The 17,711-nt window shown below is 38.9% G+C and overlaps 1 protein-coding gene across 4 annotated transcripts in view; it reads right to left on the bottom strand.

The window, feature by feature from the left end:
- LOC131154876 (uncharacterized) overlaps positions 1–17,711 on the bottom strand; it is a 34,666-nt gene that overhangs the window by 10,314 nt on the left and 6,641 nt on the right. For all 4 annotated transcript variants that reach the window (XR_009136684.1, XM_058107681.1, XM_058107693.1 and 1 more), the window contains exons 6-8: positions 15,919–16,097; positions 2,533–2,618; positions 1,800–1,933 (exon numbers count right to left, since the gene is read on the bottom strand). Coding sequence is in view for 3 of the 4 variants with exons in the window: in XM_058107681.1 (XP_057963664.1) it covers positions 1,800–1,933; positions 2,533–2,618; positions 15,919–16,097 (399 nt within the window). In the remaining variant the exon portion in view is untranslated. The remainder of the gene's footprint in view (positions 1–1,799; positions 1,934–2,532; positions 2,619–15,918; positions 16,098–17,711) is intronic.

The following is a 17,711-nucleotide window of genomic DNA, read 5'->3' as shown; positions in this document are numbered from 1 at the left end:
GTAAATGCACATGTATACAGCATCCCATCTCCAACTTTGTTTGCCATGAATTTTTGTCACCCTCCTATTATTTTTTTGTTACTACCCTATCCTTTGTTGCTTTCCTAAATTTGTTTCTAAGCCTTAGCTCAATATGAGTGGAGGAATGCAATGGTTGAAGAGATGAATGCATTATAGGAAAATAAACTTGAGAATTGATCTCTTCCTCTTGATAAATCTATGGTTGGTTGTCGCTAGGTATATACAGTGAAAGTCAACCCCAATAGTATTGTGGCCCGTCTTATGGAATGTCTTCTCGCTAAGGGATATACTCAAGTGAATAAGTTCGGATTATTCCTAACATTCTCCCCGATCACCAGACCTATCCCGATAAATTTGTCATTTCCTTGGCCACTAGTTGTCACTAGCCTCTACATCAATTAGATGTGCAGAATGCCTTCTTCCATGGTGTTCTTGAGGAGGAGGTCTACGTGGAGCAATCACCTAGGTTTGTTGCTTAGGGAAGTCAGGTTCAGTGTGTCAGCTAAAAAAATCATTATATGGCTTTAAATAGTCTCCTAAACTATGGTTTGGTCAATTTAGCGCCATAGTACTTGAGTTTGTCCTTTGACCATGTGTAGTACATTACTCTGTGTTTTATTGCCATGCTCCACGCAATAGAATTTGCTTATACGTATGTGATGACACTTTGAATAATGGTGATGATGATCAAGGTATTTAGGGCCTAAAACACTTACTATAGACTAAGTTCCAGGCCAAAGATCTAGGAACAATTGAGGTACTTCTTAGGTATAGAAGTATTCAAATCTCTTACATGGACCATTTTGTCACAAAGAAGTATGTTCGTGATCTTTTAGATGAGACTGGGCTGCTAGCTCCAAACTTATTAATACATCCATGGATCCTAGTAGCAAGTTGGTCCCAGATATGGGTAATTTGTTGCCTGACCTAGGACAGAACTAGAGAATAGTGGGAAAGTTGAATTATCTCACATCCACTCGACTAGATATATTTTTTGCAATAAATGTTGTGAGTCTATTCTTGGATTCTCTGAGGACAAGTCATTGGAATGCAGTAATTTGCATGTTGAGATATCTCAAAGGTGCACTTGGGAGAGGGCTCTTATATCGAAATAATGGTCACACGCATATTCAGGGATATACAGATGTAGATTGGGTCAGGTCACCTTTCTAAAGAAGATCTGAAACAGAGTATCATACCTTCATTGGTGGTAATTTGGTTCCTAGAAGAGTAAGAAACATATTGTGGTGACTAGGTCAACTGCTGAGTCAGAGTATAAGGCCATGGCTCACATTACACGTGAACTTGTTTGGTCGAAAAACGTGTTGGAAGAACTAAGTTTTCCACATTCTTGGTCTATGAAATTGATGAGTGATAATCAAGTTGCTTTTCAAATTGCCCCCAAGATGGTCTTCCATGAGCGGACAAAAGACATTGAAGTTGATTGCCATTTTGTTTGAGAGAAACTGGTGCAAAAGCTCATTACAACCACTCATGTGAAGTTTGATATGCAGCATGTTAACTTGTTTACCAAGCTTTCAAGGATGCTCATATTAAATTCATTTGTAACAAGCTTGAGGGGGAGTGCTAATGGTTATTTTTGTCTTTTAGTATTATTAGTGTGTTAGCGTGAGTTAGTAAGGGCTCCACACAATCTAAAACATTCAATATAAGTTGTCTGATTATAAAATATGTTCTGAAAATCTAGCAGTTTCAGAATTGTAATGCCACAATTTCTCAGTTTTTCTCCAGACCTACATAGGATTAAGCAACTTTACCATTTCGATGCATGCTTACAAGTCTGCCCAAAGAGTCGCTACAAGTTGGGTCTTTCTTTAAGATATCTTCATAGCAAGTTGAAAGCATTGTGCAGTTGTTATGATCAGAATGCTCCAAAATACCAGCCCTTAATCTGCAAACATGCATATATTACCGTTATTTCATGTGAAACAACATGCTTATAGCACCAAAAGTCTGTAAACAAGAGAACTTAGCAAAAAAATGACTCTTTCTTGTTTTTGGTAGAGAAAAAAGGATAGGAGGGGTGAGTACTTCACAATGACCTTCACTGGGAATGATCATAGAGGCTCCCAACCAGTACGGAAACCAACACTGAGGGGTCTAAAATCAAACACCTGGACCATTGGCCTACCTTAAAGCCTGTTGCAGGCCTGCGGCGACCCCAAACTGAATGATTATTTCCCTAACAGAGTGAAGAAAATTGCTTTGCTGGATGGAAAAAATGCAACTATTATGTGACTTGGTGAACTAGGGAAGTCTAAGAGTCAAATTAAGTAAGCTATACCCCCAAATCTAAAGGAAACAGAAATCAATTGTCGAGGGATCCAGATATACTTTGCCAAGAACAATAATCAAAACTCAACCACCAAAAAGACAATCAATGAAATATGCTTCTGTCATTTATCCACTTCGATTTTCTAATTACATTTTGTCAGTCACCTTTTTGCAACAAGACAATCAACAAAATAGCGGGAAAAAAAAACCTAGTACCTAAGGGGAAGTGCGATGCTTGAATTGCAACAGAACCTCTCAAGCTCATTTAAGGCCTCCTTAACTTGACCTGCAACCAGCAACAACTGCCAAATAACCAAAAAGAGAAAATATATATATTTAAGTATAAAAATATTAACTTCAAATACAGTAAGAGGTTAAATACATAAAATAAATGAAGACAACACCCATTATATACAATTGAATATTGCTGCTATGGAAAAGATGTGCGCGATCAACAGCCATCCAGAAAAGCTCCAAAGGTAATGGAAATCTGAATTTGTAAGGTCTTTTCAGCTTGTTACAAGGATAATTAAAATAGGAAAAGAAAAGAGATCTCAAATTTTATGCTAAGGAACAAGCTGCCTGGATAATCAATGGCAGTGATATCATTTTTTACCAAAAAGAAGAGCTATATTAATAGAGAAAGAATATAAAGGAGAATAAGGACTCCTAATAAGAACCGGAAAAACTAAAAAAGAAAAATAAAACAGTTAATACAAAACAGCTAACCAATAACATCCTCAAAACACATTCCCTTGAAACAAATTGTGCAGCAACAGCCCATAATGAAGACAAATATTGAAACTTATACCAAAGCAAAGACCAAGAAGTTGTCTTCCCCTTAAAAATAAGTGTTATTTTCCATACAAATACCTCACAACACAGCATGCAACCAAAATCTCCATAGTGCTGACCTATGTTTTCAAAAAAGAATTCACCAACATATCCTCCACTGACTCCGGAAAAGCCCACCTTTCTCCAAAAAACCAAAAGGCTTGTTCCATATCCTTGAAGAGAATGAACCATACATAAACAAACGAGAGGCGGATTCAGAACTATCAAAGCAAAGGATACGCACATCAAAGATAGGGCCTTTGAAGACTTACTCTGCAAAAGATTGTTAGCATTAACTCTATCAAGGACAACCAACAAAATAAAAGACTTGGGAACACGGAATCACAAATACTAAGTAGAATGAGAAGGGCATGTTCTCTTGGATCAAAAAATTCAAAGAAAGATTTACAAGAGAAGTCCACCAAATAATCCAGCACCCACTTCCTCAATCCTCCGTATTGGAATGACAGCAACCCTCTTAACAAACTCAACTAAGATGGTAGCTCTTCCACCTCTTCATCATTCAAAAATCTATGGAAATGGGAAAAATCCCACAAAACGTTCTCAACATTAGAAAGCAAAATGAAGAAACAGTCCCATTATGTAATGAAGAAAAAGAAATGTAACAAAGAGAGATGATAAAAACGAGTCCCCCACAATGGCAATGACATCATTCAAAAATAAGGCTTCATATTTCTTGAGAAAAAAAGGTAAAAAGAATTGCAAATGAAGTAGATGAATACAGGATAAATCAAGGCCAAGTAGTCTCAAATGTTAAATTGTCATTGCAACTGGCTAGTGCATCATCGGTAATCTTCTTCACATTAATTTCCAAATGATGATCTGACACTATGCATTGAAGGACAGGGATCCAAGTTTCAAAAGGGTTCTTCTAGTTTGTGGAGCATCAACAGGATCGCAATACGGCACATGGTCTAAAACATGGAACATTAGGTGTATACTTACATAGATAATAAGTGAAAAACATGCAATGAGTCGATGAAACTTGCATATTTCTCAAGAAGGAAGGTGGATCTCTAGGGTTGGACAAAGTGAAAGCGCCACCAATGAGCGGGAGATCAATAAGGGCATTCACATTGGTGAAGCCTAGGAACTCTCTCATGCAACTATTATCCGTTCCGCCCCCGCTTCTTTCATGGGGGTGCAACACCATGTTGAAGTCTCCTGCAATAACCCAAGGCACATCCCATCGGTTTTTAATTTCCAAGAGCTTAGTCCAGAACAAACATCTATGAGGTCCTTCACCTAGGCCATAGACCCTAGTGAGAACCAATAGAAAATTATCATCCAGATTTTTAAACAAGCACATGACAGAGAAGGAGTTCATGGATTGATTGATCATCACTTCAACATTAAGATTCCACAAAACAAGGATGCCTCCTGCATTGCCCACCGCACCAAGGGAGATCCAACCACAATTCTCCCGTCCCAAAGATCTCTGACTAAGAATTGATTCATATTTTCCACTGTAGTTTCCTGTAAGCAGACAATGTCTCTCTCCATACTTTAAGAAGGATTTGATTAGACTCCTTTTTTTCGTTGTCATTTAGTCCCCTCACATTCCATGAAATTAGCTTCCTTAACATGATTTAGTCGCGCAAACCCGACTAATGCTTGCCCCCACCAATTCTGTGCGTCCACCCAATCCATCATAATTTACTGAACATTCCAGGCGTTTCAGCTCCCTGTCTGTGTCCAGTTTCTTGTTACCGTCCATAGTTCTTTTGGAGCTAAGTTGTGCCTCCTCTCTTCTCTTCTTTTCTATCTCTTAAAACAACTTTAAAGCGCTGTCTTCAAAGCCATCAAAAGACATGATGATGGCTTTACTGATCATTTTCATTTTCCTAACACCCACTCCAGAGACCTGCACCTTAAAATGTGTGCTTTCCAGGTCTATTCCGTCCAACATTTCAAAGTTGGGGGTGTCCTGGGCATCAGCTGGACTGGGACTGGTTTGTAAAGCCTCCAGGTGGTTTGAAGGAGCTGGAATTAAGGATAAACCAGTGGTATTACCCTGAGCAATTGGGGGCCCAGACTCTGGCTCCTTCTCAGCATCACTAGAGGCAAAGACCTGAGAGTGGGGCTCATTTCCCAGCTGTCAAGGAAGGGCCTTTGTGGAAAATAAAAGGACTACAAGCATTTGGTTTGATTGCCAGGGAAGTGTTAGAAGCAGGGAGGCGAAAGAGAAGAGCCCCCTTGAACAGAGTGCATCAGCTTCAGTTCTACCCCAAGCTTGACGAAGGAGGAGAAACAGTAAAGTGTTAAAAAATTCAATCTCAGCACTCCAAATCAACAAAGAGTACTGGTTTACTACGGTCAATGGCTGGCATAGTGGGACTGTTGTTAATGACTATTATGTAATTTTTTTATTATTGTGACACCCTTCAGGGTGCTTGACTTGCTGTACCATGGGCTGGCATCCCCTTGATGCCTTCTCATAAATTTTGCTTTGCTTATCCAAAAAAAAAAAGAAAAAAAATTGGTTTCATGGTTGTAAAAATTAAATCAGAGGAAAATAGGTTACTTTTTTGTGTAGGGTTAGGATTCAAATAACTATCAAGGCAAATTTCCTGAAACAAGGTTAAGCTTAAGTGGTTGAGGGCTTTTAATTTTCAGTGTTTTAAGAAAGGCACTTTAACCCCAACGAGGCGTGGGATAAGCCTCAAGGCACTACGGTATAAAATTTTTGGGAATTTAATATTTACTTTTAAAAATATATAAATAAATAACTCATATGCATACCAAAAGTAGTGTGCATATTAATAATAAAACTTGCCAGGTAAAATTTTACCCCTTAAGAACAGCTTAGATTCCAAACTCAGAAACTCAAGCTGCCTGTGGAGATACTTCCACCTTGCCTATCCAGTAAGCATAAATATGTACTCCTACCATTGCCTCTCTTGGTTAAAAAGTTTCTCTCTCTATCTCTCTCTCTCTCTCTCTCTCTCTCTAGTTGCTGATGAAACGAGAGGCTTCCATGTGAAGATCAGGAGAAGATCAAAAGCAGCTGAGTGACAAAGATCTGAATTAGATCCTCAACATGGGAAATAGTTTGCCTGAGAAAAAGGCCAAAGGAGTACAAAGATCCAGAGAAGACCTTAGGATGGTCCTCGCGGCTAACCCTCCTTTCCATCTGCCTAAAGAAGTGCAGAAAGAGCAGGTTGATATGAAGTTTGGTAATGGCAAGCTGAGGTGGCACAGAGAAGCAGTGAGAGATGGGTTTTGCAAGAAAGGTAGTCTCCAATGGGCATTCGGCCAAGTTTCATCCTGGTTGAAGGCACGTGAGGTCTTAAATTGATTGCATTGCTATTTTGTGGGGAAGAAGCAGACAAAAGATCCAATAAACAGGGAAGTAGGATTTTTCTATAATGGAAGCTCAATATACAAGTTGTTCCCATGGGGGAAAATGGATGATGAATGTGTTGAAGGTAAGAGATATGCAGATGCTTCAGATGAGAATGATTTTTTTTAAAATGTTTCTGGATTTAATGAAAGTTCATTGTTAGATGAATTAAGAGAACCAAATGGAGAATGCAAGCCCTAGCAAAAAAGGCCAAAGTTTTGGAATCATGAGGACTATCTAGGTTGAAATTTTTGTGGGAAGACATTTTAAATATATTTTTAAGAGGGGTTTTTTTAATCACAAAATTTTTAAGGTCATATTTATAGGCTACTATTTTTAGAATATTTTGCGTCATTATCAATCAGAAAACTAGCATTAAAGTCATATTAGGGCAAGGCTACTGATATGTGCTTTCAACTTTTCCAAGCAAACATAGTATATTAAAGGCCCTGAATCTAGATTGCAAGACCAAATTGAGTTTGCATCGAGTCATTTTATAGTTTACACCCTTCTATTGCCTCTTCAATTCTTGTATTATTAATGCACTTCCTAGTGATAATTAAATAGGGTATTTCGGGTCCTTTTGTAGAGAAGGCCTTTTTTGGTTCTTTATAGAGAAGATAGATCATAGATTTTTTTTTTTTTCAATAACAAGATAGAACATAGATAATTTGCCCACAAGATCTCATATTTGTAAAGAAAAATAGATGCAATCCTACAAATATGGAAAATATGCTAAGCTAGTCAATCTGAATTGGAATTGTCGAGTCATCCATAACCATGCCATGTATTATCGTCCCTCTCCCTCTTCTCTATCTCCCATCCAACATCATAATTAGTATCAAAGTCCAGACTATGATTCCAAGCATGTCCACCACCACCATCCACAATTTATCTCACTTTTGTCAATGGTTCATGAGAGAAATCAAAAATTAGTGCATCCAGCTTTAGTTGGTTGATTGTGGGAAAAATCAATCATTGGCCAATCACAGCCGTTGCCACTACGCCATTATCTATGACCATCTTCCCCATCAACGTTAATTCAAAAACCAAAAATAAATAAATAAAGGAAGATTGTTATTCTGTGATTAAGTAGACCTTCATTGTCATTTGATTAAGCCTTTCTTTGAACAAACAAAAAGTCTACCTCCAGATCATGAGCTATGTGCCAAGTCCTCAAATTGTAAATTTGCAACACAACTAGTTTCCACCAATTCCAGACCACTGTCATTCATCAACACAAGGCCATCTCTTACTTGTCATACACTCACAAGCACTCGAGCCACTCCATGGACAGCATCTCAGATTCATTTGATTTTGCATACTAGAGAAATTCCCATCACAGAGGTCTACTTCATGGAACAATGCAAGAAAAATTCCTCCCAGGCCTTCAACGCCATAACAGTGCAGATGGGAGCTTCATAAATTCATTTTTAATGGCCTTACTGGAGTTCCTTCCATCACCAAAAAAAAAATGCTCCCCACCCACCAAAAGAGTCTAATTCTTTCCTGGTATAAAGGGAGAATTCAACCACTCTTTTGTTCCATTCGCTTTTGCCCCAACTTCCTTCAACAGTTCAACTAGCCAGAGTTTAATCACCTCCAGGCCTAAGCAATTTTAACCCATCATATATCCATTTAACCCACCCAATTATTAAGCTAAGCCCAACAACTAAAGGCTAAAACAAACAACCCAATCACACTCCACTTGAAAGAAAAAGGCCCAGCACATTGCACCCCGCTCGCTCCATTACCCCTTAAATTTGGCCTGTGCTTTGAACACAGTTAATTTGCCTTACCCAATAGCTTAACCCATATCTTGCCCTTCACTAAAGCAATGACTAAAATCAGCTTGCTTTTGCACGTTACTTCATTATCTAATGGGATGTTAAATATTGATAACATTTTGGATGGCATTAGATCTTGATCAAATTAACAAGTTGCAGCTTTGAACCAGAAACATATTGAATCATCCTTCATTTAGGCAGATGACACTACTGGCGCAGTTCTCCATTCTTTGAGCTGAAGGACAGTCAAGTAGACACAAAAAATGATAAAATCATTATGGCCAAGCATGAAGAGTGAGGAGACTATTGAAATTGTATAGGAGGAAGAAAACATTAACACTATGTTGCTCCCCAAACTCAGCAGAGAAAAGGACCCAGCAAAAAATGAGCAAATTTCCAATAACATCCAAGAATATCCCAAGAATGTCAAGATCCAATTATAGAGTTCATCATTCCTCATACATCTGTCATTTAAATGGATGAATATAGTTTGATATTTTTCTTATGCAATTACAAGAATATGAACAGCATTCCCTCTGGTTCAAATGCTAAGGTTCTGATCCTTGCACAATTCAAAATTCAAGGTTGAATTTTTCCCAGCTGTTGGGTTTCGGCTGCAAGGGAACCAGTTATTTAAATTATGAGAACTATCAGAAATTTAAGTTCTTCTAGGGAATCAATGTTTAATTTTATTCAGTTTTTGCTCCAAATTTTTATGAGTATTTTAGGGTCATACATGTAGGATAATATTTCTCTGGTATTTATCTTAGTTGTCTTATTTAAAAAATAGAACCGAGTCACATTAGGATAGTAGCATGTGAGCTTCTTTTCCAAACAAAATTAGTCCATTGAAGACCCAAAATTTTATTTGTTTCACAGGAACTCGTTTTGTTTTCGGAATCGAATTAGGTTTATGCTGTCCTGGGAGCATGTCTTACTTCTCCCATGTCCCCATTTTATTCCTATCTCTTCCCTTGAATCCCCCTCAGTCTCTCTCTTGTATCTTTACTCTCTCCCTCCTCTCCCCAACATACATATAGACAGTGACAATTCAATGGTAAAAAGGGTGTTCCTTGTTTCTAAAACACCATCACTCGATTCAGGAGGAGCCCAAGATTTTGTGATAATGTTTCCAAGGAAGGAAAATTGAGAATGGGCTTATATTTAAGCAAAATTTAGAGACTACTGAGTGTGAAGGAAATCAAGGAGTAGGATCATGTCCATATATGTGACGGGGCGTCACCCAATAGCCACTCCTAATATAGACATCAAACCTCTGTCTTCTGATGATCATATTAAAATGGAGGATGGTATAGATTTTAAAGTATAACAGAATTTTCAGATAAGACGGGCTTGCAATCAGTTACTGCTAGAGGCCAGATAACTAGGGAGCATGTGAAAACTCAATCAAAGAAAAAGAACTGGCAAATGGAAGCTGAATAGCTAAAAGAGTTCTGTTAATAATGATGTAAAGGCCTTAAATTGGAAGCTTCTCTCTCAATAATGACGTAAAGGCCTTAAATAGGAAGCTTCATAATCAATAAACTTCCTTTTTATTTATTTATTTTTTTATTGTTGTTGTTGTTGCTGTTGAACCCACATTTTCTTTGAATTTCTTCCTTCATTTACTCTCTAACAAAGAAGAAAATTATTGCAGCTGCTTGATGCAAATAGTTGCTTGTACCACACCAGCTTTGGCCTCTAGGAAGGTATGCATGGTCTATCTAGCTAAGTCAAAAGGGTAGACATTTTATACAGTATTCCAGAAAAATTGTTCTTAGATGTAAAAAGTCTAATGGCTTACTGGCAGCTAATCCCTTTTTTTCGATTGGTAAAAGGAAACTTTTATTAGCTGGGCATCAAGGGGATGCCACCCCATGGCACAAAAAGTCATCCACTCTGTAGTGTCTCACAAACATCAAGAATTACATTATGATCATTCACAATTTACCCACCATACCAGCTGGAAACAACAGTAATCCAGTGCTCTTGCAAATCTGAAGTGGAGTAACTGAATCTTTGAATACCTTTCTTTCTTTCCAAGCACACCAAGAGATGGCAATTTGCAGTAACCCACTCATATCCAGTCAAGGACAGAGCCAAGTCCAACAAATTTTTTGTCCAAGGGCAGTGTAGAAGAATGTGGTTGACTGATTCTGCATCAGAGATACAAAGAAAACATCTATTTGTTACTGTTAGCCCCACTTTCTGTAGATTTTTTTTTATAAGGAAACTTTATTGAAAAGGCATCAAGGGGATACCAGCCCGTGGTACAGTAATCATTAACAACGGTCCCTCCATGGCAGCTTTAAAAAAAAAAAAAACAGCAAACTTTGGAGGGGATGCTGTCTTCCAAATACGAATCCAAGGTGAGTTGTTGCAATTTATTCCCATTGGAGAGAACCTCTTGTGGAAAGTTCCGACAGTGAATACACTGTTTCTTAGTAAAAGGAATATTCCAAAAAAAAACCCTCGAAGAGATTTGGATATGATTACTAACAAGGGCATCTTTGCCACAAGACAAACTGTTAGTCACACCAAAAGTAAACGTTGGCCCCATTTCCTACCTAAAATCCCACATATTGGGAAAAATCATCCCACCCTTTCCTGATAAATTTCCATCTGTATGGTCCTCTACTAGTATGTCTATCCATCCATTATGCTCGAACCCATATTTAGAAGCTAAGATTTCCCACCAAAAACGGTCTTCCTCCTTAATGAACCTCCACAACCATTTCCCAAGGAGGGCTTTATTGAAAGTGAGGAGGGATCTACACCCTAAACCTCCCAAACATATCGGTTGTTTAACCACTCTCCATCTAACAAAGTGATAATTAAACTCCCCCACTAAGCTTTCCCAAAGAAATCTTCTCTGTATTCCCTCCAAGCTCCAAGCTCCAATCTCCTAGCAATTGAAGCCGGTACGGCCAAAAGAGCACGAGGGACATGAAATAGACTAGGTGATTTGTCAAAGTGCTCTTGATAAGGGTGAGTTCCATCTTTTGATAGAAAATTTCTTTTCCAACCTACTAGCCTCCTTTCAAACTTTTGGATAATGGGTTCCCAAACTCCTTTGCCTTTTGAATTTGATTCCAAGAGAAAGATCAAGGTAACTAATAGGAAAGGAACCCATCTCACAACCCAAAAGACCAACAAGGAAGGTCCCCCACCCCCTGGTGTTCTCTTCAATTGGAATGGGCTCATTTTTACAAAGGTTCACTTCCAAACTTGAAACGGCCTTAAACCCTAACAAAAATGCATCAGAGGTTACGAATGTGACAGCAATCATCTTCGTAAAAAATGATTGTATTATCTGCGAGAAGGAGATGAGAAACTTCTATAAGCCTTCCATTTTTGCCCACCTTGAGACCTCTAACGATCCCTCCTTGAGTAGCTTTCAATAGCATGAAGCTTAGCATCTTCATCGCCAAAATAAACTGAAATGGGGACAAGTGATCCCCTTGTCTCAAGCCTGTCAAGGAGCAAAAGAAATCAAATGGACAGTCATTTGTCTCAAGCTTGGAGTTTTGATGCATCATGTGATCCAACTACACCAAAGTCCCTTAAAGCCCATGTTCTATGAAGATAAAGAAGAAACTTGCATTTGACATGCTCAAATGCTTCCTCCATATTCAATTTGCACACTACTCCCCTTTTTCCTTCCTTCAAATAGGCATCCACCACCTCATTACCCATAAGGGAAGCATCCATAAATTTTCTTCCATCCACGAAAACAAACTTAAATCAACTAGTCTCTTTAGCCACCTGCAGTGGAGGGGCTAAGAGATCTAAAATTGATTCCATCCATGGTTGGTCTCCAAATGTCAGGTTCAAGGTAAAGTTCTATATAAAAATCACAAAATCTCTTTTTATAATCCCCTTCCCTAGTCAAGATGGTTCCTTCAATTTCAATGTTTGATAAGGTATTACATCTAAGATGAGCATTTGCCGTCCTATAAAAGAGTTTAGTATTCTAATCCCCCTCCTTGAGCCATAAAGCTCTGGATTTCTGCCTCCAAGATATTTCTTCAAAGTTAATGACCTTGTTCAATTCCTTCGTGAGCAGTACTCTTTTGGCCCTCTTTTAGTCATCAAGACCCTAGATCATCTCCTGCTTATCAAGTTCTTTAATCCCATTGAGGATAACAATATTCTTCACTTGGACATTTCCAAATCTGCATCTATTCCTTATTTTCAGCTTTTCTTTCAGCCCTTTCAATTTTGAGGTGAGCTCAAACCTAGCCTCCCTTGTGCCATGAATAGAGGACCACCAAATTTTAACTAACTCCCTGAACTCATCATGCTCTAACCACATATTCTCGAAGCAAAAAAGGGTTGGCCCCTAGTTAACTCTCCCAGTGTCAAGGAGAACAGAGAAATGATCTGAGGTGAACCTCAAAGGAAAGCTTTAAATCACGTCAGGGAAGTGAAATTCCAAGTCAATCAATATTAGGAACTTGTTGATCCTGTAAAAGAAAGGCGGCTCCCTAGAGTTAGACCAAGAGAAATAGCCACCAATGAGAGGAAGATCGATAAGGGCATTTACACTAATAAAGTACATAAATTCTCTTGTGCAACTGGTCTCATGGCTGCCCCCACTTCTTTTGCATGTATAAAAACTATCATGTTGAAATCACCTCTAATGATCCGAGGAACATCCCACCTACTCCTAATTTCAAAGAGCTGATTTCAAAAAAGATATCCAGGGGATCCTTCACTTGGGCCGTAAAACCTTGTGAAAATCTACTAAAAGACATCATTCAGACTCTTGAACAAACGAGAGACTGAGAAGGAATTAATTGAGTGGTCCAACAACAACAGTCAACAACAACACCAAGCTTTCACATGAGAAAATACCCCTTACATTGCCCTCTGCTCCAAGAGTATCTAATCACATGCGTTTTGGCCCCAAAGGTCTTTGATCAAGAGCTGCTCCACACTTTCCACCTTAGTTTCCTACAAGCACACAACATCACCCCTCCAGTCCTTAAGGACTTGATTACACTCCTCTTGGATTTGATGTTGAGTCCCCTCACATTCCAGATATGGTTTTCCTCAACATGGTTTAACACAAAGGCTTAGGCTAATGCATGCCTCGACATTTCTGAGCATCTACCAATTTTTTCCATAGTTAACTGAGCATTCCAAGCATTTTAATTCTCCATTGGCATCCAACTTTATGTTATTGCCTGAGCATTTTTTTAGATTACTACCCACCTCCTCTCTTTTCTCTCTTTCAATGTCCTCAAACAATTTCAAGGCTCTATCTTCAAACCCTTCGAATGAACACCTATGATTTTGCTTATTGATTTAAACTTACGAAGAACTCAAACAGATACCTGGTTCTTGAAGTGGGTTTTGTATGGGTCTAAGCCATTCAGAGTTTCCAAATTGGGCCCATCGATCAAATCCTCTAAGTTGGGACTCACACACAAATTGTCGTAGCAGGTTCTAGGGGCTGGAATAAAGGCCAACCCTTCAGCATCAACTTGAGATTTGGAGGTTTCCTGCTCCAATAAAGCCTCCTCTTGAGTTGCTGCTGCCTGTGTGGGATGATCCTCCAAGGGAACAACCTTCCCAAAGTGGACCATCTTATTTACAACTTCAGATGGACCATCATGGAGCTTAATTTGAAAAAGAGCCGGGTTGGGGCTTCCAAGTGTCCAGTGAAATTGCTAGGCTGAAAAAAAAATCCCCATATTCGTAGCTTCAAGGCCAAAGTTAAGACCCACTCCAACATCCACAAACTAGTCAAAAGCTTCAGGCATGCCTATATCCTGCTTGGGAAATTTCAAAAAAAAAAAAAAAAACATCTACAGCGCTGCAATTCTTAACAACACTTGCAAAGGAGCGCATGAGTCCACCTGTCTTCTCCACCCCCTATGAGTTGAACATCAAGCCACCACTAAGAGTTAGGCTCAAAGGCTTACCACAATGAGGGCAAGGGCACAAAGAAGTTAATTGGGTGAGGATTGGGGTCATTTCGATCAGAAAGTCCGTGGTCTTCTTCACCAACTACTCAATGATCGGAGATGTTTCAACCTTTACAAAGACCTTGGACAACCTCCCAGTGCGAGAAATAGTTGGCAACCCAGCTCACCTGCCAAGGAGGAGATCCTCATCCAGCCCTTGAAGTTGTGCCCCTCAGGAAATGCAAGGGTTCTCCAACCACCACTGTTGGTCTCCATATTTAAGTTCAGCTGCAAAGTAAGGGTTCTTTCCTTGTTCCTTGAGTGCGAGAAATAGTTGGCAACCCAGCTCACCTGCCAAGGAGGAGATCCTCATCCAGCCCTTGAAGTTGTGCCCCTCAGGAAATGCAAGGGTTCTCCAACCACCACTGTTGGTCTCCATATTTAAGTTCAGCTGCAAAGTAAGGGTTCTTTCCTTGTTCCTTGTTCCTTGTTCGACAAAACTGTGATATCTGCCTAAGGCCTAACTATTCTCAATACCCAAAAATCCTCCATGCTTCAAGGAACCATCTCAAGTCCTCCAACTCCAATAAAATGGAGATCCTTCTTCCCCTACAGTATTCAGTGACTCTACAGAAGTCAAAGTTCCCCCTTCAATGACCAGGTTGAAGGACTTTCTTTCAACCACAACAGTACGCTTCGCATCCCTCAACATATTGCCAAAGGCAGTCATCAGCTGGTGGAGAGTCCACAAAAAAAATTTCCAAAAGCCTAGCCATCGAGATAGAGGAGGCCGCAAGACCTAGGCCCTTCAGCAAATGGCTTTGACCAGGGTGAAGTCTAAGTACACAAAAAATCAGAGGGAAATGACAAGTGAAAGTCGAAGAAGACAACCCAGAGGAGTTAGACAACAAAGGAGAAGACATTCGGTGAGAAGAAGGGTAAGAGGCCTGACAGAGAAGACGTTCGGAAATGAAGGACTAGAGAGCTGAGGTAGGGGAGGAGGAGGAGAAAGCAGAGTGAAATAGCGCTTACAGCAAGAAGAGGAGAGAATGAGGGGAAAAAGGAGAGAGCAAGTGTAATCTCCTGTTTCGGTGGACCCATGAGAGGAGTTCCACAGGCGGCGAGAGGAGTTAGCAAAGGAAGACATCCAGCAGCATCGTCAAAGAAGTTAAGTTTGAGAACATAATAATCCCATAATATTATTTTAGGTAAACTACTCCACAAGTCCCTGAAGTTTCATTGAATTGAACTTCTTGAAGTTTTTTGTGACAATCAAATCCTTGAAGTTTCTTACTAATTCAAATGCAAGTTTAGGGATGTCACAAAAGCAAAACTTGAAACTTCAACAACTATCACAACTAAAACTTCAACGAGTTGACTGTAATTCAGCAAAATTTCAGGGGATTATGGTATAATTTACCCTGTTCTTTTCAGCTCTAAAAAATAAAACAAAAACAAAAAACAAAACAAAACAAAGGCAGTTCCAAGAACTATTTTATTTTTCATCACATGATGAAAGACCATAGCTGCATTTTGCTGAGCAGACGTCACAATTATGGATACAAATCTTAGATTTAGAAGTTTGAAGCCCTACTAGGAAACAGATCATAGATTTGGAAGTTTAAAGTTGTAGTGAAATATCTTAATTTTAAAATTTTTCCCGCACAATTCCTAAGAAACAAATGAAAATGAGCGTTCAGACTACCTGTACCAAAGGAAGCAATGCTGCCAATACTGGATTTGTTGAGTAGAGAGCAAGTCGAAAATACTTCACTGCACTCCTATAATTGTCAGTAAGCATTCCCCTGTGCAAATTGATGAAATCCTCAAAATTCTCAATTGAGTGCGGAAATCGCAAAGGCACCAACCATGGATCCCATTTTCCTTCGCAAGACAAATAAACAAGTTCAGTTTGTAAAACCTACCTCATAAATCGAGTATAACAAATCTAACAAGTATACTATAACAAATCTAACAGTTATACACAAAAGACACATTAAAAAGGAGATTGCCATATCACTTGACGGAAAGCAAAGCCTCCAATAGTTCCAGGGAGGTCCTCAGCCATTTCACAAAAAGAATGTTCAGCATTCAGAAAGATCTATTGACTTAGATGACATGATCACCCTACTCGTGAATTCTGATTTCTGCCTAAAAGTGCAGCACATTCAGCGACACTGATCTTGATATTCTACTCAAGATGATGATGATGTCATCTATTATCGCTTACTTCCTTTTCAGTATCTTATAAACCAAATGCAGCATTAATAATAGTTTGGCATACATATCTACAATCAGCCAGAAGTGATGAAAGTAGTTGTAAAAACATCTAACATTGCTGACAACCATTCGCACCATTTTTTATAAGCATAGGCAAAGGACATTAAGATTTCCTTAAAGCAATTCTAACAAATGGAATTTTTTCCTTGTACTAGAATTTTGAGTCCAGAATATATCAAAGAAAATTAAGAATTACCCACATACAAGGTTCAATTACAAATATCAGAAAACCATTCACACCCAATTGCTTTTGTAGTGGTCAGTGGTCTCTATTAAATGCTAACTGGTAGAAGGGCTTGCCAATGAGTTTATGATATGAAGATTTAAAAGTAATCTACACAAACATAAGATGTCATGCTGAAAATCTAAAGCCTTGATTCTTTGACATACACAAAAAGCTGAGTATCAATTGCTGCACAAATTTTAAGGGAAAGCAAAAGTAATGTAAACCTAGGATATGTCAGTTATGACCAGCACATTAGAAAAAAAAAAAATAACACATTTCAACAAGCAAACTAATCAAAAGACCTCATCAACTAAGACAACATTGGCAGCGTATGGAGGAAGTTAGAAAGTTTTCCATTATATTAAGCAAGATCATGACAGCAGGAAGGGATCAATTTTGTGGTCGCTATGGGAATGCAAGATCGTGATGCCTGGGCATCCATCTACAATCAATAGGAAGGGGCTGGATCATGCAGATGGTGGCTTTGGTGGGTTAAACAGATATAGTGTGAAAATGAGGTTGGGATTATAAACATTACTCTGCATATGGGCCAAGTTTTTGAGTGTTTAAAATGGCACTGATACAAATAATGTTTTAATGAGCTTTCTTCAGCTAGCCAAGAGCAAGGCCCAAAGTTCTTGCAGCCTATTACATCTCAAAATAGTCAAGCCTGTCCGTGAGATCAAATATTCTAATGGGTGGAAGACACGAAGCCTCGCCATACATGGCGACTCAAGCTTCTTAGATGAAGGGAATCTCAAATCTTCCTAAAAGGGTTAAATAGCAGTAGAGAAGGGGGTGGCTTCATCTTCATTGCAAATTAATGGAGCCGTGGGTAACATAAGGCAAGTTTGAGTTAAGGGCGATTAGGAAGTTTGGCAGTTTGCTGAATTCAGATGATGTTTTTTATTCTACAGACGGTGTTAGAGGTGGCCCACAATTATCTTCCACCTAATATTGATATGGATAAGGGAATGAAGGATAAGACAGTC

Source organism: Malania oleifera, chromosome 1 (assembly GCF_029873635.1).
Source record: "Malania oleifera isolate guangnan ecotype guangnan chromosome 1, ASM2987363v1, whole genome shotgun sequence".
NCBI classification, from domain to species: domain Eukaryota; kingdom Viridiplantae; phylum Streptophyta; class Magnoliopsida; order Santalales; family Ximeniaceae; genus Malania; species Malania oleifera.
The sequence above is the reverse complement of the archived record's forward strand: the minus strand, read 5'-3'. Positions and strand labels throughout refer to the sequence as shown.